General features: G+C 45.0%; 1 protein-coding gene across 6 annotated transcripts in view; it reads left to right on the forward strand.

Annotated features, from left to right (window-relative positions):
- DLG2 (discs large MAGUK scaffold protein 2) overlaps positions 1-22,588 on the forward strand; it is an 835,907-nt gene that overhangs the window by 344,682 nt on the left and 468,637 nt on the right. Inside the window, exon 1 of one of the 6 annotated variants that reach the window (XM_088668841.1) lies at positions 4,045-4,161. The exons of the other annotated variants lie outside the window; for them this stretch is intronic. Coding sequence (XP_088524967.1) covers positions 4,060-4,161 — 102 coding nt within the window. The 5' untranslated portion in view covers positions 4,045-4,059. Of the gene's footprint in view, positions 1-4,044; positions 4,162-22,588 lie in introns of those variants that run through there. 6 annotated transcript variants of the gene reach the window in all.

Raw genomic sequence — 22,588 nt, forward strand, 5'->3', positions numbered from 1 at the left:
AAACTGGATGTACATTCTCCAAAATATAAGATAAAAAACAAATAAAATAAAACCTACCTACAGCAACAGTGTGGCTTTAGATACCTATTAGGTCCATAAATTACCATATAGCATATATTCAACACAAAAAACAGCGACAATTTGTTGTTGACAAAGGACAGCTGGACATATAAAGGGCCCCATTACCTTCAGTAGCTTAGAGCCTCATCAAGCCTAAATACGGCCCTGGATTTGAGCCAAGATGAAAGGGCAGTTTTGTCTCTGGTTCCACTTATCATTGGTTCTGGCTCCACCCAGTACCTTGGGGGGGGGGGAATGTTTCTCCATCCCCTACCTTAAAGGAAAACCAAAAGGCAGTTCAGAGGCAGTAAGCTGCTGAATACAAGTCACTGAGGTTTAACAATGGGAGAGACAAGTTCTTTTTCTGTCCTCTGGGCTTCCGAGAAGCATGTTTGGGCTATTGTGGGAAACCCAGATTTGATCCACCATGAGCTCTCAAGTTCTTACATCAAAATTGCTTGCATGACCTGTTGCGAGGAATTGCAGAACTGTCTGGAGCACATTTACTTTGAAGTAAGCCACATTGTTTTAATGAGGCTTACTCTCAGGTAACTGGGAATAGGGTTGTAGACCTTACCTACTCTCTTAAACAGTGTTTTTAGGTCGCATGCGCAGATGTACACATACCCCTAAACATTTTGTGAATCTAAGCTTGGCCTCATTGAGAGGCAGTATCTCAATAAAAATAGGAAAATGAGAGTATCTCTAAACATTTTTTTAAAAAAGAAAAAAAGCACTGCTCTTAAATAAAATAAAATAATGGCTACTGCATTTATGAAAGCCATAAGCATTGCAACGGCCCAAACGATGACATTTTAATAAATGCTGTTATGCATTTTAATAGATGCTGTAATCTTTGTTTTAAGTCATTGATACTGCACAGTGTTTCCACTTAAACTCTTCTTGTTCTATAGTAAATCTATCCCAGATGCAATCTGCTAATAGAGGTGTAAATTACAACCAAAATTAATTTTTGCCAGAGATGTTAATGGTAAAACAAAAGACACCTTTAAAGAGCAAAAACAAGACAAGGGTCTTGTGGTCTGACATTAGAAACATGCTGCTCTTACTACAACCTGTACAACAAACTTTTAAATTGGTGACTTATTATGTGTAAAAACAAGAAAATGCATAGCATTGGGTATGCCTGGCATTGGTTTCTTTTTGTAGCAATATAAGTGGTTTGTTTGTTTAGGGTTTTTACATAGTGCTTAATTACTGAAATCTCTAAATGGCATGTGTAAAAATTTCAATAGCACACAATGAATAAAAACCAATTAAAGCTAATCATAAAAACAGCAAGCTTCCTTAAAATGCCTGCTGGAAAACTGCTTTTTGTTAGGTACCTAAAGTTCAACAGGGAGGTGGGCCTGTCTTATCTCTGCTGGGATGGAGTTCCACAGAATCCAGCCCATAATACTGACTGCACAACTCCTGGTGAGATTCCTGCATTGTAGGGGGTTGGACTAGATTACTCTCAGGGTCCAACTCTACAGTTCTATGATTTTTTTGGTGATATAATCTGTGCATCTGAGCCATGGGAGAACACTAGTACAGTCTCCCCCAAACATATCAGTGATTAGGGGGGGATATTCTTGCATTGTAGGGAGTTAGACTAGATTACACTTGCAGACCCTTCCAACTCTACCATTCTACGATTCTACATGAAGCATCAGGCATCCCTTAAGCTATCCTGGATTCAAGTGTTAACGGTCTTGTAAATTCATACCTGAATATTGATATTGGCTTGTTAACTGGGTATGTTTAGGCTGGAAAAGAGGAGACGGATAGGCATTTGAAGATGAGATACATCTTCAAATATCTCAAGGGCTGTCACATGGAAGAGAGAACAAGCTTGTTGTATCCTGCTCTGGAGGGTAAGACTCAAACCAATGGCTTCAAGTTACAAGAAAGGAGATTCCGACTAAACTTTCTGACAGTAAGAGCTGTTTGACAGTTGAATGGTCTCCCTTAGGATGTTGCGGACTCTCCTTCTCTGGAGGTTTTTAAGCAGAGGTTGGATGGCCATCTCTCATGGATGCTTTAGCTGAGATTCCTGCATTGCAGGGGGTTGGACTAGGTGACCATTGGGATCCCTTTGAACACTAAGATAATTTGATCGGTATTCTATGATTCTATGAACATTTGAGCAGCCTGTGCAAGCTTTTAAGCACCATTGCTAAGTGCTAGCAATCACTTGTCCTCACCAACAGTCTAGCTGAGGCATCATGATGACGAAACTACAAGTGATGTGACCCCATACATTTCTATTCAGACATAATCCCCACTGAGTTCAATGGGTCTTATTCCCAGCTAAATGGGCTTAGAATTCTGGCCTTAATGTTCACATGGGCCTTTCCCCATATCTGTTCAAAGCCCTTCACATGATTTTAATCGAGCAGGCCTATTTCAGTCTCATATTGCAACTGGAGGACTGAGGCTGGGAGATGAATAGATTGTATACAAGGAGAGTTTGGAAGAGGTGAGTTTGTGCCACAGCTCAGTCTCATAGTCTGCTTCTAGATGACCTTTTAATAGATCACTCATCCTGATTTATTTGCAAAAGGTTTGTGTGGAGGTTAGACAATGGGAGCTGTTTACTAAGTATCCATTTTGATTTGTTCCCAATGAGGTTTTTTATGACATTACATCAAGCAAAGGAGTATCCCACACTTCCCAGTGCATTTCCCCAGGACTTTCCTTACAGCAAAAAGCTCGGCTTTGGGAGGAAGTGGCTTTCTTGCAAAAGTGCACCAAAATCAACCTGAATCTGCCAGTATGTGAGTGTATCCCACCTGAAAACAGTGACTATCAGGAAACATCCTTTCCTGCTTGGCACCCTTCCTTACAAACGAACTGCACGTGGTGCTAATATCAATCTATACCCATACAACCACCTACACCTGTGCAGCCAATCAGCTAAAACGGCTCAGTCACCTAAGACTATTTGCATCCATCTGTCTCAAGAGACAATGGAGTGCGCCTCCAGAAAGTCAAACCACAGGAGAATCACAGCGCCTGCTGTGGCTGCAGAGATCAGTCACCTAATGTACCCGTGGCATCATTCACAGAACTGTACCAAACCTTCCAACTGATAAGCTTCCAGAATAACTCGGTGCATCCTCTTGCAGCTTATTTATTGCAAACTGGTGTCTGGGGATGTCTGTTTCTCCCCTTGCCCCTCCACGTCGGGTGAAGAAGAGTCTCTGAATTTTACTTGCAACTGTCTGGACTTTTTTGCTGTTCCCCTTGTAAATCCAGCACCGGTTTCTTTTGAGCAGAGAGACTCATCTTTCAGACGAAGGAGAGGCTGCTGCTGCTGCTTCTGAGTTCCACCAGACAGATCCTTCTTCTTCTTCTTTTTCTTTCTTCCTCTTCCTGGGAGTTTTTTCCGGTGTTGCTGCCGGGGAGCCAGGGACACATATTTTTCTTCTTCCTGGAATCTTTTCTCGGTAACATGCTGAAGGCTTCTGAAGCAAGGTCCCAGTTTCTCCCCTTTCCACAATGACTATGTATTGCAGCAAGCCACTGGCTTTTTACCAAATCGGGAGCTGCAGTATTTTTCTTCCGATGGCATAATTTTCAGCCCACTTGAGCTAGCATGACAATCTTATGTGATTGTTACGAGTAGGCGGTAGGCATCCTTTTACATGCTAATGCATGCACACCTGCTATTCCACCTTCATTTCCATTTTCTGTTCAGTGTAGAGAAGGGGGTGTGTGATACTTTTTTTTATAAAAAAAATTAATCCCCCCCCCACTGGAAGGGGGAAGCCCTGACACTTCATGTCTGATGCTGTAGTGTTGATTCATCTACGAGGAAGGGGATGGTTGAATTGGGGGCACAGGTGGCAAAGAGTCTAGGATGCTGCTTCTGACCAGCAATCGGAAGAGAGGGAGAGAGAAGCTGTTGAGCTGAATGTGTTGCTTTTCCATGTGCGGGCTTAGCTGCTTGTTTTTGTTCCTCTGGCTGGCTGCTTCCACTGCAGCCCTCAAGGAATGTGCCGTATTGTTAACTATTCTGACAGCGTTACACCAATGATTTGCCACTGCAAAGTTGCCTGCACCAACAACACTTTGTCGTTGATGTTTGGATGCAAGGTAAGATATGCTTGATGCGCTCTGTGCATTTCCTATTTGTGAATAGCAATTACAGACGGGGTTTTTTGGTTGAAGCTGAGAGATTTTCTTGTATAGATGTGACTGTGGGGGAGAGAGGTTTATTGCTATCTGTGTTAAGTACAGTGTTTTTGTTTAATAAAATAAACAAACCTGCATGCAAGGGGTGGGTGGGGGAGAGGTCCTTAGTACAGAGATCTAGGACTCTATATAGGGTGTGTATCGTTTTATCTTTGATGTGGCTGCATACTTGATTAAGAAGCTGAAGGTTGCTTCATCAGTGCACAGCTATTTCTGTGCACTGAGTTTGACATCGGTGCTTGTGTGCCTTAAAAACCCCTGAAGTAGCAGGAATGGACCTACTTGTCTGTCCTGATTAATCGCTGTTGCTTGTAATTAGACCAGAGAAGCCACAGAGTGCAACATTGCATTTTGGGGTTATAAAAAAAATTACAATCAAATCAGTAGAATAAGTTCACGCAGGATCCCTGCCCCCCCAAAAAAAAGTATGCAAAAGATGGAGAGGAAATAGTATAATAGGGAATAATTTTGACAGTTTGAACTTTACATGTAGATGTCTTTCTGGAGGTGGAACACTCTCTCCTAGATAAGGTCAGACTGGGGATACTGGAAGCAATTCTGCCCTCCTGAGTTTTCTATAAGGGATGAGACCATGCTGTTAACAAAAAGAAAGAAAGATGCATTTTAGGCAGTGTTTGGACAAGGTAGATCTCTGCTTTGCTTCTCTTAGCACTCACCTGTAACAGAACTTTCACTTATTCATAATGGAGCAGAACTTCTACTTTCCCACAATGGGGCAGAATCCCCTCCCTTCCCTCATTCATATAGTTGGTTGGGGAGTCATTGTTTACCTGTTCCTTTAAAAAAACAACACCTGTCATACATTTAAAATACATCAGTGATGGGGAGTGGGTTCCGCACTGGAAAGAATTCAGAGCTGTCAATAGTAGAGTTCATTACAGCTACAAATACATTAACGAGATGGCTGAATAAAGGTGAATTGGTACTTCACATGGGCAGGCTATGTTTTAATACTTACAAGTGGTGTAGTGACAAAATATCGCATACCAAAGCTTGAAACAGAAATAATACTAATAACTGTGAATAGTGCCGGGGGGGGGGGGCTGGGTTGGGGGGGGTGGAGACAATAGTCAAAGAAAACTCTTCAGGTTGAGGGAGACACTTGAGCACATATATAGAATGACATTTTAGCACAGATAGAGCACTACCTCTGAATATTTGTAGCAATACCTCTGAAACCTTTACAGCAACCCAGTAAGGTAGAGCACTTGTGTTATCCCTTGAATGTTAATAGGAGAACAGACAAGGGTTGATTAAGGCTGCTTGGTGAATGTGTGGCTTGAGACTGGTTTGCAAAACTTCATCTCCTTTCCCCAACCCTTTTCAAATATATGCAACCCAAACTTTTGTTTAGTTAGACCTGTATCTTGCCTTTCCTCTAAGGAGCTCAAGCTAGCTGATGTGATTTAAACCCCTACTCAGTTTAACTGCAGAACAACACAAGACTTGTCAGGTAGGTTAGGCTGAGAGATTGTGACTGGCCCAACATCACGCAGTGAGCTGCCGTAGGGACTTGAATCCCAAACTTTCTGGCGGTGGTGCCGTGAGGCCAGGACTTTGGGAAGTGCTGTGGCTGAGTGGAAGAGCATCTGCTTTCTATGCAGGAGGCCCCAAGTTCAATCTCTGGCATGTCTAGGTTGGAGGGACCCCTGCCTGAAACCCCAGAGAGCCCCTGCCAGTCAGTGTAGACAGTTCTGAACTAGGTGGGCCAATGGTCTGACTCGGTGTAAAGCAGCTTCCTTTGTTTCTATACATACACTCTATACCTAGCATGCAGAAGGTCCCGGGTTCATCCCCCAGCATCCTAGGTTAGGGGAAACCCCTTTCTGAAATGCTGGAGAGCTACTACCAGCAGTGTATGAAATATTGAGCTCGATGGGCCAGTGGTCTGCTTCAATACAAGGCGTATTCCTAGATTCTTTAGTTAGGGCCCCATTCAGAAGATTGAGCAGGAGGGCTTCCCCGTGCTGAAGCCCTGGCTTATCACATTGTGGAGTAATGTACATTGACATCAAAAGAGCTCCACCGCCTCCCCCACCAGCAACAAGACCATTTAAGTCCAGAGTCTAAAATTATCTAAGCTGCCCTACTGCTTCCTAGTCCTACTCTAACACACTCTGAAGTCTGTTAACTTCTTAACATCTTATCTAAATTTCAATAAGATTTCTGCTGTTTATTGTATTGGGACAACCACATGATCTTCCTGGAGATTATGCTACATCATTATCCCTTACTTTGAAAGCATTTGCTGGGTGTCATGCTTCATAACTGATTGGAGTGGGTTTTACCATTTGCCCCCCCCCTCCTTCTGAAAAGTAGAAAAATGGAGCCACAAAAACCTCAAGCAGCTAATTCCTCCCCTGCCAGAGTGTCTTGCTCCCGATTCCTTTCTTCCTAGAGGGGCCATTCTCTCCTCTGAAATATCCAGAATTTTTCTGGACTGAAACAGTTGGAACAGCCCTAAAAGTTACCTAACTGTACCATTGCTTCTAGTATTCTGACCCACCACAAAACCCTGACTCTCAAGTAGCATAGGAAATCTTAACATCTTATCTTATATTTACATAAGAGCAAAAGAATATAGGAAGAGCCTGCTAGATCAGCCCAATGGGCCATCTGGTCTAGCATCCTGTTCTCACAGTGGCCACCCAGATGGCTTTCTGAAACCCTCAGGCAGGACAACCTAGCTACCTGGGCCAGTGGTCAGGGATCATGGGAATTGTAGTTCCAAAACATCTGGAGAGCCAAGGTTGCCTATGCCTGTTCAAGAGCAACTCTCCGCTCAAGCAGTTTCCAGGAACTGGTACTCAGAAGCATATTGCCGCCAACCATAGGCAAAACATTGCCATCATGGCTAGTAGACACTGATAGCCTTGTCCACCATGAATTTGCCCAATCCTTTTTTTAAAAAAAGCCACCTAAGTTGTTGGCCATCACTGCTTTGTGTGAAGTGCTTTTTGTGTTTCCGTCCTGAATCTTCCATCATTGAGCTTCATTGGATGTCTGCAATGTTATGAGAGAGGGAGGAATAAGTTTTCTCTATCCACTTTCTCTACCCTATGCCCAATTTTATGAACTTCCATCAAGTCAACTCTTACCTCTAACCAAAAAGACCTCAAGTGCTGCAACCATTCCTCATAGGGGAACCACTCCATCTCCTTGATCATTTCGGTAGCCCATTTCTGAACCCAAAGGTTTCCCCTTATTTAATTATTTCCCCCTCTCAATTTAACTCCCAATGTAAAGACTTCATCAGCGTTCTGAATGGCTGGAAGGTGTTTTAGGTCAGGTAGAGGCAACATGGTGCCCTCCAGCTTCATTGGACTACAACTCCCAGCACCCCAAACTATTGGCTCTGCTAGCTGAGGCTGATGGGAGTTGGAGTCCAATCATAGCTTGCAGATACCACCCTTGGCTAACCCTGCCTTAAAGTAGGCCCTCTAATTTGTGTGCTGACACGGAAACATTGATCATTCTCATTTCATAAGAGCTATTAATATGAAACCTATGAAACCTACACATCTGCTGCTGAATATTAAAGGTAAACAAATGATTAGTCACTGGAAATTAAAAGCAAATCATTCTGGAAGAGATAGGCAAGGGTCTTGCAGTGCTGGTATCAAATTTGTATTCCCTGCCTGGAAGCGTGTGTCTTCTAAAAAAAAAAAAAAATTCTTGGATGCATCTTGTTACTCCCCTGGGTTTTCTGTTTTAATTGTGACTAACCAAGAGATGGAAATGAATACCCCTTGAAAAGTTGTACATGCAGATTTCTAGGGATGCAAGAACTCACTGTGAAGCGTGATATGCCCGTTTTGGGGAGTGGGGACCTCACCCCTTGAAGGATGGTCTATAGTCTATGGATAGGAAAGCTGATGGGGACTCCATATGCTTTAGCTGAGATTCCTCCTGCATTGCAGGGGGTTGAACTAGATGACCCTTGGGATCCCTTCCAACTTGACAGTTCTTTGATTCTATGATGTCATTGGACTCTGACTTCCCAACCAACATGGCCAAATGTTGAAGAAGATGGTGTTGTAATCCAACAACATCTGGAGGACATAGCTGCCAAGTCTCCCGTATTCCCCAGGAAACCCCCATTTTTCCAGCTGTTTCCTGCTGGCAGCCTGGATTTTTTTTAAAAAAAACCCGTAAATTCCCCGGATTCTTACCGGCCCGGGGAGGCTCCTTCTGTGTATGTCTGGAGTCTCTGGACATGCACAGAAGCGATTTCTGGCACGGCGGCCATTTTGGAAATGGGCATAGCATGCGTAGAAGCGACTTCCGGTGCTGCTCTGCCCAGTTCCAAAATGGCCGCAGCGTGACTTCCTGTTCCACGCAGTTGCCCATCCTGGATTTTTCAGTCTGGAAGTTGGCACCTATGCTGGAGGATCACCCATTTCCTTTCTCTGGTCCTTCATCTTCCTTAACCCTTTCTGCAGTCTCCAAAAGCCAGGCAGGAAACCCTCTCTTCCCCCTGCCGCCCTTTCAAATGACTGCAAAAGCAAGGGGCATTTGAGGAAGCCACTACTGTTGCATATGCACGGCAGGCAGGACTCCCATGATCTTTCAAGGCTTCTAGGCCCTGGCCCTACCTACTGAGTGTGCCATAGCTTTGCACACCAAGATGATTCATGCCAGTTGCATGTCATTTCTCCTCTTGCAGAACCCGACCCCAGTTTCTTGGTGATCTTGCCTCCTGCATTAGTGCCTTCTCATGCACACTTCTGCGTATTTGCGAGCATTTTGCAAGAAATAAATTTTCAAGCTTGCAACTGGGTAGTAGCATGTTTCTTAAGCTAATTTCTCCCACCCCCACATACCCTTTCTGAAAGGAGCTCATGGTGACGCAGATGATTATCTTCCCTCCTTCATTTTATCCTCACAATACACTTGTGAGGTAAGGCTAGGATGAAACATTATGTTTGCTCAGAGGTTACCCAGGGAGCTTCATGGCCAACTGGGGTCTCTATGATCCTAATCAGTCACTTTAACCGCTACACAGGGCTCTCCAAAGACATTTTGGTCATAGCTGCCAAGTCTCCCGTTTTCCTCGGGAAATCCCCGTTTTTCAGCTGTTCCTAGCTGGAAAAATGAATTTTTTTGTTTCCCCCCGGTTTATTCTGGCGCGGCGGCCATTTTGGAACTGGGCAGAGCATGGTCAGAAGCGACTTTTGATGCTGCTCTGCCCAGTTCCAAAATGGCGGCAGCGCTACTTCCGGTCTGCTATTTCCGGCCCGGTCCCTTATTTCTCTGACAGCAACTTGACAGGTATGCATTTTGGTGCCTGAAGCAAACCCACCAGGGAAGAAGGGGTGAGTGAAGATCCACATTGGGAACAATACTGGGGGGACACCAGCAGCGCCTCCTACTCACCAAGAGGCAGCTCCAGAGGCAGCATGCGTGGGCATTGCCAAGGAGGCAGCAGATAAAGGCCTCCAAGGAGTGTGCCACTGCTATAGCTGCCACCATGGGAGCAGCAGGGGGTGACACATTCCTTGGAAGATAGATTTGCTGCCCCTGTGGTTCCTGCTGCCCAAGGCAGTCCCCTAACCTTGCCTCATGGGTGAGCCGGCCCTGCCACTATACCTCACCAGCTCTTCTTTCAGTAACCTATGTGCCACTTCTAATTTGGGCTTCAGTGACATGCTTGTCTTACAAGCCCCTTTGCCGCCTTGAGGTGGATCAATTTGGCCCATGTACACGGAAGGTTGAGGCTGCTCATCGGAGCATGTTCTTGTAAGGAAGGTCATAAATTCTTCAGAGCAAGAAAAGAGTTACGAGTGTGTTTGCAAATGCAGCTGAAAACTTAGACCAGGACCAGATCTTCCACGTAATATAACGTTCTAGAAAACTTCCACCTGACTTCTGTCCCTTGTGGGTTGAATGGTTCTCATGTGGTTTTCACTGCACACCTGTGAATTCAGAAGCTGTGGATCACAAATGCAGTGTGGCTGTGAGACTCATGTATGAAGACATCTGAGGCTTGCATAACGTTAAGCTGGAATTTGGTGCCTGCACCCTAATGGTCATCACCCATAAGGCACCCTGGGAACTGTAGTTTCCCCATGCTTCCTCAAGAACTGTTCAGACCAGGAGGGTGGAGGGGGCCCGCGTGGAGCGCTGTATCACATCCTCATGTCCTCCGCACAATGTCCTGACGTTGCCTGGGGGCCCCTCTGAACATTGAGGGGGATTTTCCGCTTCAAAATAAAGATTGGGGGCCATGGTGTCTCAGACCCCAGGAGCCTGTGCCCTTGGTTCAGATATAATAATAATAACATTAATTTATTTATTAATTATACCCCGCCCATCTGGCTGGGTTTCCCCAGCCACTCTGGGCGGCTTCCAACAGATAGTTAAACTTGTAGTATTGATGTGCCCTATTGTTATTTCTGTATATTATTTTTGAAATGTTCAAGCCCTAGTTCTCTGAGGGTTTGTTCCTTTTAATGTGAAGAGATTCCACCTGCCCCATAGGTGTACAAAAATCACAGGGAGTGAGAATCTAGCTTGGATAATCCCTCAAGAAAGGGAGATAGAACCCAGTGCTTTCAAAATAAACAGCCTAACTTTACTCTCTCTCTCTCTCTCTCTCAAAGCAATTCCTCTTCCAAGAAATAGTAATTTTAAATGTCAAGGAATTGGTTCTCCGAATCTTTCCCCGCTGTGCCATGTTGTCACTTCATGTGAGGGTGGTAGGCAGTGCATCTTTTCTTCTGCTCTTGTCTGATGACGCCTGGAGACTTGGTTATTTTTACACGTGAGTGCTCTCGCTTAACTCAGCCGAGGCCTCCGGGCCTGTCCCTAAAGATTTCAAGCTCCATTGATGTAAATGTCTTGTGCAGGCAACTCCTGAGGTCCCTACCCTATCTCCTGCAACGTTATCCGTCCTTGATTTCATCTGTATGCTCTGTTGATGAAGAAGAGTGTGATTTAGCAGGATGGCCCCGTTTATACATTTCAAAGTTCTAATTCTGGTATCTTAAGTTATTTTCAGTTTCTCAAAGGGCTTGATGTTGATGTGATGTTTAGTCGTTTAGTCGTGTCCGACTCTTCGTGACCCCATGGACCATAGCACGCCAGGCACTCCTGTCTTCCACTGCCTCCCGCAGTTTGGTCAAACTCATGTTCGTAGCTTCGAGAACACTGTCCAACCATCTCGTCCTCTGTCGTCCCCTTCTCCTAGTGCCCTCCATCTTTCCCAACATCAGGGTCTTTTCCAGGGAGTCTTCTCTTCTCATCAGGTGGCCAAAGTATTGGAGCCTCAGCTTCAGGATCTGTCCTTCCAGGGAGCACTCAGGGCTGATTTCCTTCAGAATGGATAGGTTTGATCTTCTTCCAGTCCATGGGACTCTCAAGAGTCTCCTCCAGCACCATAATTCAAAAGCATCAATTCTTTGGCGATCAGCCTTCTTTATGGTCCAGCTCTCACTTCCATACATCACTACTGGGAAAACCATAGCTTTAACTATACGGACCTTTGTAGGCAAGGTGATGTAAGGGCTAGGTTGTGCTAAATCTTGCAGCTTAAGAAGAGCCTGCAGAATCTGGCCAATGGCCCACCTAGTCCAGCATCCTGCTCTCACGGTGGCTAACCAGATTGCCACCCGGGATTTGAGCACAAGAGCCATAGCTGCCAAGTTATCCTTTTTTTAAAGGGATTTTCCATTATGCTGAATAGGCTTCCTCGCGAGAAAAGGGAAAACTTGGCAGCTATGACAAGAGCTCTCTCTCCTGTGGTTCTCAGCACCCTGGGTGTTCAGAAGCAGTTCTGCCTCCAGCAGGAGAGACACAGCCCAACCCGTCATGGCTAGTAGCCCTCTCCTCCATGAATTCAAACCTTTTCTTATGCATACAGTCCCTTGAGGTCAAGTACAGTGTAAATAATGACCTAGTGTGTTTTATCTGCTTTTTGCTGCTTTTTTAAATTGTGGCTTGATGTACTGTAGTTTTATGGGTAATATAATGTGGTTTTAATACACATTAATGTCCTCTGCTCTTCAGGTGAAGAGTGGTTTATAAGTGTCTATATAACAAATAAAGGAATGAATAAATTGCTTTACTGTATACGGGTGAAACTCGGGGAAATTAGAATATCGTGGAAAAGTGCATTTATTTCAGTAATGCAACTTATCACTATTACATTTCATTAACTGCATTCCATTTATAATTGACCCGCCTAACGACAAATAATTAAAATTGCAACAAATATAGGCTTGACAGATCTTGCTATCTATCTCATATATTGGTTTCACCTTTTAAATTGTGTTACTGAAATAAACCCTCTTTTCGACAATATTCTAATTTTCCGAGTTTCACCTGTATCTTTACATGCAGAAGGTACCAGGCTAGGCTTAGAGTAGGGATGTGAGAAGGCATCACTTTCCATTTTGCCCCTGAATTCATAGCATGCAGTGGTGTTTCTGTTCAGCTGAGCTTTGCCCTCCACCAAAAAACCCTCCACATAGAACCATAGAATTGTAGAGTTGGGAAGGAGCCCCAAGAGTCATCTATTCCAATCCCCTGTAATGCAGGAATCCTGCACACAGCACATATTTTTCAGCAGCGGTTAATTTGGAGGAAGAGCGACCTGATTGCTTTAATAATTGTCCTTCACTGATTTGCTGTTGTGCATTTCTAATGGAGTGTGTGTTTTTTAATGGATTTTATGTATCCTTATCTACCTGTTTCTGTTGTAAACCATCTTGTGTTCTGTTCAAAGGTATAGAAGTAACCTAAATAAATAAGTAAAAATGGCTGTCATTTCCTCTGCTGTGCCCCCCACATAGGTTGGTAACTGAGGGCTAGGCTTTGGTAACATTGAGATTAGATTGCTGCAATGTGCTCCATCTGGGACTTCCCTTGGGGTTGACCTGGTAGCTGCAGCTGGCGCAGAATGCCACAGTTGGGTTGTTGACTTGAGCATCACCTCAACACCATAAAACACCTCTGCTGAGGGAGCTACTGACAACTGGCTACTGATATGCTCCATTTAAACCTTAAGCAGCTCAGGAACAGGTTACCTAAGGCAGTGGTCCTCAACCTTGGGCCTCCAGATGTTTTGAGACTACAATTCCAATCATCCCTGACCACTGGTCCTGCTAGCTAGGGATCATGGGAGTTGTAGGCCAAAAACATCTGGAGGCCCAAGGTTGAGGACCACTGACCTAAGGGACCTCACACCATATATCCCAGCTGCAATCTTCAGATAGGGTAATGATGTGTGCTTAGTTTGTCCTAGAATCCAGGCTTTTAGAGTTGTAGCTCCAGCCCTCTGGAATGGGTTCCCTGCTGTAATTAGATTATTGATGGCATCTTGATATTCAGGTAGTGGCTGAATATGTTTTTGCTTAAGAAGGTTTTCCCTGAAGTATGACCCAGTCATTTTATGGAATATCAACTGTTTAATGGTGTCACTGTTTTTAGTTTATTGACTCGATATCTTTTGCATTTTAGCTTATCTTATTTCAGACTGCTTTTGTTGCTTTGGACTGTGAAGCAGTTTATAAATGTGCAAATAAATGACAATACTGTAGATAACTTTGGGCTCCGTCTAAACTGGAGCTGAATCAGACTAAGCTGAAATGGCTGAAGTGTGTGTGTGTGTAATATTCACACATCTTGAATCTCAACATGGCTGTATGTAGGGTTGCCAGACTCAATAGAGGACAGGACTTCTGTGCCTTTAATTGCCCTGCTCTCTTTTGAGTCTGGAAACCTTAAAGAGAAACCAGCAGACCCTTTGTTTAATTTCCAAGCAAAGGGTCTGCTGGTTTCTCTTTAAGGTTTCCAGACTCAAAAGAGAGCAGGGCAATTAAAGGCACAGAAGTCCTGTCCTCTATTGGCAACTCTAGCTGTATGGTAATTATGAAGGTTAAAAATCTTGTGGCAAAGAAGCTTTTCAAAATGGGTAATAGTGGATGGTCCAATTGTGGAGCATGGGTCTTTGAACAACAACGACTTTGAGCTTGTTATGGAATTGTGGCATTAATGGAGACTTGTGGAGTAGCAACAACAACCATAACAACAATTTTATTATTTATATCCCACCCATCTGGGTGGGTATCCCCAGCCACCCTGGGCGGCTTAGAACACATAAACATTTTTTTTTGTAAAACATTAGACATTAAAATTTTCCCGATACAGAGTTGCCTTCAGATGTCTTCTAAAAGTCAGGTGGGGAGGATCTATGCTTGGAAGAGCAGCTGCCTGTGTTTCCTCTTCTGATTGTGCTTTTAAAGTGAGGAAGTTGAAGCGTCTATCCATGGCAATCAGCCGTAATGGCTATTTGGTACCTCTGTTCTCTGAGGTTGTGTGTCACTGAATACCAGTAACTATAGCAGGAGAGAGCTATTGGGCACCACAGCCTGCTTCCCAGAGGCATCTGAGTGGGCACTGTGGGAGCAGGATGCTGGGGAAGTAAGGCTTTAGCAGATCCCCTGACCAGCCAGACATTCCCCAAAAGTAATTTCAAACTGCAATTACTTGAGTTCCAGCAACTAGTGACAAAGATGGAGTTCGGCTGCTGGGTTTTTACATTGCTGTGACATACCCTGTCACCTTCTGGTGAAAGGCAGGTAATAAAAATGATTCTGCATGTGTCCACAATGTTGTAGGAGGATGGAATGTATGCTATTTTCTTCTTTATGACATATTCCAGGAACTTAAATCATATTTCAATAAAGTTTCCATCTGCTGTTGCACTACAACTTCCATCGTTGCTGACCATGGTAGCTAGCTCAGGCTGATGGGAGTTGAAGTCCAGCAACTTCTAGAGCAGGCATCCCCAAACTGTGGCCCTCCAGATGTTTTGGCCTACAACTCCCATGATCCCTAGCTAACAGGACCAGTGGTCAGGGATGATGGGAATTGTAGTCCAAAACATCTGGAGGGCCAAAGTTTGGGGATGCCTGTTCTAGAGGATCACAGCTTCCTTCCCCCTTGCTATAAAGGAAGAGATGTTCTCATTGACAAATTTTTGGCTTGTTTAGGAGCTTTGGGAAGCAAAATCCCAGCCTCCTCCCCTCTTTCTAAAAGGCTGAGAGATACCCTTGGGCATTCAGCTAAATGCAGTCTAAATTAAAAGACTTGCCTTGTAAATAAAGGATAAACTGCCTCATATAAATCTGACAGCAGTGAATGTTAGCACAACTGAAGATCCATGTACGTAGGTGGTAAATAAGAAAATAAACTATATCAAAAAGGGAGAGAAACAGTGTGAAAACAGCTGCGGCCCAGACAGTGATAAAGGTAAGCAAGGGACTGCATAATGCTTTGTGTCCCCCTTTCCAGCTCTGCTGTTTAATGCACCAAAATATAATCTCACGTGAATGTTTTGGGTAAAGCCCTGATATTCACCACATTTTATAGGCATCGTATGGGGTGTATGAATGGTACATGTACAAGACTGGGCCAAGGCATTCTGCTGCCTGAGGCAGATTAGCAAACAGTGGACCTCCACCTCAGTTTAAAAAGATAGTTTAGTTAGCCAGAGGCATGGGAGGATAGGGCTGTTTTTGCTTGGTGCCTAAAGATATGTACTGAAGGCACTAGATGTGTCTTCCTGGGGAGAGCATTCCACAAACAGGGAGCCATCGCAGAAAAGGCCCATTCTTGTGTTGCCACCCTCCAGACTTCTCGTGGAGGAGGCACACAAAGAAGGGCCTCAGATGATAAATGGAGAACCCAGGTTGGTTTATATGGGGAGATACGGTCCTTGAGGTATTGCAATCCTGAGCCGTTTAAGGTTTTATAGGTCAAAACCAGCACTTTGATTTTGGTTTGGCGGATGGGAAAGTAATTAAAGGAAACAACATTTCCATAATATTGTTTGTGTCTTGAGTTTAGAACTTTCATATATTTTGTAACTTTCTCCTTTAGTGCCACAGTCCATAACTTTTGTCTCCATAAGGAAAGTTGCAAGTTTGCTAAATTTTGCCAGTGTTGTTCCACCAGCAGTGGGGCTGCCACAAGTAGAAATCTGATTAGTTCTTTTGAATGTGACTCCTTTTGCTGTCGGTGGAAAACAGGCAATAAAGCAAACTGGGATGAACCATGAAGTGTTTTGTATGAGACTTATTTTGTTGAATACTTCTATCCAAAACGTCTACCACATATTCAGTACTGTCCCATTCTCTGTACACCCTCAGTTACAGAGAAGTGGAAGAAGATGTATATATTGAGCTGATACAGAAATCTGGAGAACCGAATTTAAGATTGGAAAAATGAGAAACTGAGGGGGGGGGAATCAACATTTTTGGCTGAGCCCTGCCTCCATAACTAGAGGCAGCAATGCTTCTGAATACCAGTTGCTGGTATTCTTAAAACAGATTTGTTCATTCCTAATCCCATCCGACTTCCTATTGGACTAATTTTCTGATTGCACAGCCCTTTATTTACACGGATGAGCATTCAGAGATTTGATTCCCCCCCCCCACTTGAAATATGAAATGGCACAGTCCATGTTACCACCTGCTCCTGCTGCACATGTGGATCAGGCCTCCATATCAAACAGCTTTGTATGTTCATTCATATATTCATTCTTTGCTGTTGAAAGCAGTGAAGAAACCCTCCAGCTTTTGTCCTTGGCTGCTTTCAATCCTTCCTTTTCATTCTTGCTGGTGTTTTTCTTCCCCTTCAGAGCAGAGAAGGAGAGGATGGTTTTATACAGCCCAGCTCCTGGGCTCCCACTTAAAGCTCCGCTCAAGTGTTTCTCGTGACCTTTGCCATGATGGTTTGACGGCAATCTTGCATGCCCCCAGGCAGCTCTGCACAGCTGCACAGGCACTGGCTCTATGTAAATACCCAGCCCTTCCATCAATGACCTCAATTTTTGGCATAATTGCAACCCCAAGTGCTTAACACAGGTTGAGGGAGAGTGTTTTTTATTCTAGAGTTCCATTTTGGCAATAGCTTTGCGTGTGTGCGTGTGTGTGTGCGCGCGCGTGTGCCTCTTGCCCTTTACTTCAGATGTGTGCGTCAAGATGTTTTGTTTTCTTCAATATATCGACTCTGTACCTGGCATGGGAAGAAAATGAATAGATTCTGCCACGGAACCTAAAAAGCCGGGAAGAGAAGGCCAGGCTGCAGCTTTGAGGGGGGAGTCCTTAGCAAAGTGCCGTCTGGTGAGACCTCCTCCTGTGGAAGCTAAGGCCATCAATGGCTATATTCTGTCTCCACAGTGGGAGGCCTCTGAATGTCAGTTGCTGGGAATCGCAAGTGGCAAGAGCACTGCTCTCAGGTCCTGCTCTTGGGCTTCTCACAGGTATCTGTTTGACCACTGTGAGAACAGGATTCTGGACTAGATTGTCCTTCGGATTCCTGCATTGCAATGCAGGGGGTTGGACTCGATGATGCTTGCAACTTCCAACTCTACAGTTCCATGTGAGGTAGAGCAGAGTGTGAGGTGCTCTTGGAGTCATTGATTCCTGCGAAGTGCCACTGGTGCCTTCCATTTTAAACTGCCTTGGTCTGGGCAGGAAAGAGATCCACGGGAAGCTACCTTATACAGTGGTACCTTGGTCTAACTCTAACCAGACAGAGGGCCTTCTCAGTAGTTGCACCCTGTGGAATGCCCTTCCATCAGATGTCAAGGAAATAAGCAGCTGTCCTATTTTTAAAAGAAGGCAGCCCTGTTTAGGGAAGTTTTTAATATTTAATGCTGTATTGTTTTAACACTCAACTGGGAGCCACCCAGAGTGGCTGAGGAGACTCAGCCAGATGGGTGGGGTACAAATAATTATAATTATTATAATTATTATAATTTAAGAACAGTCCAGTTAATGAACGCTTTGGGCAACACACTCTGCAAAACCGGAAGTAGGTGTTCCGGATACCGAACTTTGCCCTAGAAGATGAACAGAATCCGAATGGTGGAAGAGCACTGGCGACGAGAAGCCTCATTGGGGAAAGGACGTCTTGGTTTAAGAATGCTTTCGGTGTAAGAACGGACTTCTGGAATGAATTAAGTTTGCAAACGGAGGTACCACTGTACTGAGTTTAGAGAATTGGTCCATCCAGTCCACTGTTGGTCTACCCCAGGGATAGATGACCTCAGGCAGGGCTGGCCCAGCCATTGGGTAGGGTGAGGTTACTGCCTCAGGTGACAGAAGACCCCCGAGGCAGCTCCCCGTGATTTGCCTTGCCACCTCCGCCAGTGGTGGAGAAGCCAGCGCCAATTTTGGATGAGATCGTGTCCATTTCGGGTGAGATCGCATCCCAAATTGGTGTGATCTTGCCCCAAATTGGCGCTGATGGCAGTGATGTTTCTCTGCAAGCAGTAGATGCAGCAGATCATGTGGTGTAGGGTGCGGTGGCAGTGCAGATGGTGGGAGTGGCAGGTATGGTGCTGGCAGCAGCAGACCCAACAGAAGGCCAGGGCGGCACTTCTCTTCTTACCCCAAGCAGCAGAATGGGACGTACCACCAATGGCCTGGGGGCCAACCTTAGACTTCTTCCTGGGTCACATCCTCTGATCAGGGCACAGCCCTACCTCATACTCCCATCATGAGTAGTTTTGCCTACCGTAGCTATACTTGACCTCTGATAATTATTCTTGCAATTGTGTGTAGAGGCTGATCTGTTTACATTGTGGCCTCATCCACTTCTGCTTCCAGCCTGCAGTCCTCTTTCCTAGTTCATGGCATGGGAAGTTTCCGGGTGCAGATATGTTTTCTTAAAGAGCCACAGAGAGAGCGGTAACACTCTCTCTCTCTCTCTCTCTCTCTCTCTCTCTCTCTCTCTCTCTCTCTCTCCAACTTCTAATTCTTGAGTCAGTTATAGCCCCTTGAACAAAATCTTTAGAAAGCTGTACGGAACTCGGAAGAGAGATTTGGATAATCATTCGTTTTGAAGGGCAGATCCACACCATATAATATAAAGCACAATCGATGCACATTAAAGCACATGACTTCCCCCAGATAATCCTGGGCACTGTAGTTTCCCCTCACAGAGCTACAGTTCTGAGCCCCCTTAATGAACTACAGTTCCCAGGATTCCTTTGCAGGGGGATTCGTGAGTTTTAAATGCATGGTGTATATCTGCTAGAAGTTCAGCATTTATTCTTTTCTTTTTGGGGGCAGCGGGAGGTGGAAGGGTAGCAAATGTGCCTTCATGCACCAGATGTGCTGCAGTTCTATTTTTAGCTCCATCATAGTTTTCCTTTGTGGTTTTAAATGCTGAAGCTGATGCATCTCCAGTTTCTCTTATTATTTAATGCTCCAATCTAGTCCTGCATTGAGACTCATGCTTAAAATACACCAGCAATTTTTGCTTCTCCTTTTCGCATCAAGAGGTTGAAAGCATCAGGCAGATCTCGAAAAGGGCAGGAAAAGTGAACCCCAGGCTTCTAGAAACACCATAGCCTTTCTCACAGATCTTTCCCAGGGGTAGCTAATGTAGTGCCCACCAGATGTTTTGGACTACAATTCCCATCTTCTTTGACCTTTGGCCATGTTGGCTGGGTCTGCTGGGAGTTGGAGTCCAGCGTTGTTGTTGTTTGTTGTTGTATGTACCACTTAATGCCAAAATAGGTGTCTAAGAAGGAGTGTACCATTATCGTCATCAGCAGCATATAAATAACTGATGTATCACTTGATGCCAAAATAAGCTTCTCAGCCAGGCACCCCCAACCTGCGGGCCTCCAGATGTTTTGGCCTACAACTCCCACGATCCCTAGCTAACAGGAACAGTGGTCAGGGATGATGGGAATTGTAGTCTCAAAACATCTGGAGGGCCGAGGTTGAGGGAGCCTGTTTTAAAGTGCTATTTTTTGGTGTATTTTAATTCTGGATGTTTATATTTTAATATTCGTGTAACTGGTGCTGATAATATTTGTGCAACTGGTGCTGATAACGCCAAGGTCGCGGGTTCGATCCCTGTACGGGCCATCGTTCTCGTAATTTAAGGGACCCAGGTGGCGCTGTGGTTAAACCACTGAGCCTAGGGCTTGCTGATCAGAAGGTCGGCGGTTCGAATCCCTGTGACGGGGTGAGCTCCCGTTGCTTGGTCCCAGCTCCTGCCAACCTAGCAGTTCGAAAGCACGTAGATAAAATGCAAGTAGATAAATAGGAACCGCTACAGCGGGAAGGTAAACGGCATTTCCATGTGCTGCTCTGGTTTGCCAGAAGCGGCTTTGTCATGCTGGCCACATGACCTGGAAGCTATACGTCGGCTCCCTCGGCCAATAATGCAAGATGAGCGCGCAACCCCAGAGTCGGTCACGACTGGACCTAATGGTCAGGGGTCCCTTTACCTTTACCTAATTCTGGATGTTTATATTTTAATATTTGTGTAACTGGCTTTTATGCTTTGAAAACTGCACCCCCAACCTTATGAACAGACTTCCGGAACCAATTGTGTTCATAAACCGATTGTGTTCAACATACTACTGTATGTTGAAAGCTGTCCAGAGAGGCTGGGGTAAGCCAGTTAGATAATAATAATAATGGAACAGGGCATCCCTGTTTCATCGGATAAATGTTGGAGGCCATGTGTGTGCTTCTCAGGACCTCCTCTGGCACTAGTGGAAGGTCTCCGTAAATAAACTTTAGCAATCCACAGTGCGTGAGAGAGTGCTTGCATTTCCTGCTCACTTCCTGTCTGCAGTGGTTTGCCCTCTCCCACATGCCATTTTGTGTAATGCGACACCTTCATGACAGCCATTTTGGAATGGAGCCCACAGCAAAATTCCAACTGTGTCCACTGGTCCGAAAAGGTCAGTGACCCATGCTTTATAGTTTTAAATAAGCCTAGACTAAAATAGACCTTTGGTCCAATCTCAAAAGGCTTATTTTTGTTTGTTGCCTGGACTTCAGAGTCTCCTCCCCTCCCCACACTCCCGCTGCTTTTAGTTCTTTCTTCTTCTTTTAAAAAAGAAAATCGATTTTCCATTGATTTTGTTTTATTATCTTCGAGTCATTTTGCAGGTTTGGTACAGGGCTGAAAAACAGTAGATAAATATTTTATCCCAATAAATGAGTTGTCCTTCTCACCTGAGAGGGGATGAGTCATTACCTGACCAGCTGGTTCACTGGCAGGGGCGGTGGGGGCGAGAGTTCTCTTCTAAAGTAAAATTTTCAAGGTGAACTTGGCATTTCAAGTTTTGAACAAAATATCGGTGAAAAATATCCATGGACCTAGTAGGGACATAGAAAATTGCCCTCTACAGAGTCAGACCATTGGTCCATACTGGCTGGCAACAGCTCTCCAGAGATATTCTTAGTCCTAGCTGGGGATGCTGAGGATTGAACCTGGGGCCTTTTGCATCCAAAGCCGATGCTCTTTGCAAAGAGCTGTGGCCCTTCCCCCATATGGTGAATGTAGGAAACCGCTTTATAACTGAGTCAGGCTATGAGTTCATCTAACTCAGGCATCCCCAAACTGCGGCCCACCAGATGTTTTGGCCTACAACTCCCATGATCCCTAGCTAAGAGGACCAGTGGTCGGGGAAGATGGGAATTGTAGTCCAAAACATCTGGAGGGCCGAAGTTTGGGGGTGCCTGGTCTACACTAACCAGCAGCATCTCTCCGGGTTTCAGGCAGGAGACATTTCTAGCCTGAGCTGGAAATGCTGGGGATTGAACCTGGGACCTTGCAAGACAGATGCTGTAGTGTACCACAAAGCTATGGCCCTTCCCCAAATGTGTTTGCCAAATAAAGGAGAATCTTTATTCTCTCTTAGGTACAGTTACATCATGACTGGGTTTTTACGGGGTTTTGTTAATGCATATAGTTATGAATTTGGTGTGAGGTAGGGTAGGCTTTCCAGGTGGTGCTGTGGGTTAAACCACTGAGCCTAGGGCTTGCTGATCAGAAGGTTGGCGGTTCAAATCCCTGTGACGGGGTGAGCTCCTGTTGCTTGGTCCCAGCTCCTGCCACCCTAGCAGTTCGAAAGCACGTCAAAATGCAAGTAGATAACAGCGGGAAGGTAAACGGCGTTTCCATGTGCTGCTCTGGTTTGCCAGAAGCGGCTTTGTCATGCTGACCACATGACCGGGAAGCTATACGTCTGCTCCCTCGGCCTATAATTCGAGATGAGCGTGCAACCCCAGAGTCGGTCATGACTGGACCTAATGGTCAGGGGTCCCTTTACCTTTACCTTTAGGGTAGGCTTTATGCCTAAGCCGCCCCCTTCTAATTTCTGGATCCAGCATGGATTCAACTCTTCTAGCTTCCTGCCCTAAGTAAGGGTCCTGAAGGTGATAAAGGAAGTGGCTCAGCACCAGAGGCAAATGTGTGGGTGCCCTCTCCATCAACTACCTGGTAGTTAGAAAGACAAAAGGGCAGTGTTGTGTGTGTGTGTGAA

Source organism: Zootoca vivipara, chromosome 4, assembly GCF_965207765.1.
Source record: "Zootoca vivipara chromosome 4, rZooViv2.hap1.1, whole genome shotgun sequence".
NCBI classification, from domain to species: domain Eukaryota; kingdom Metazoa; phylum Chordata; class Lepidosauria; order Squamata; family Lacertidae; genus Zootoca; species Zootoca vivipara.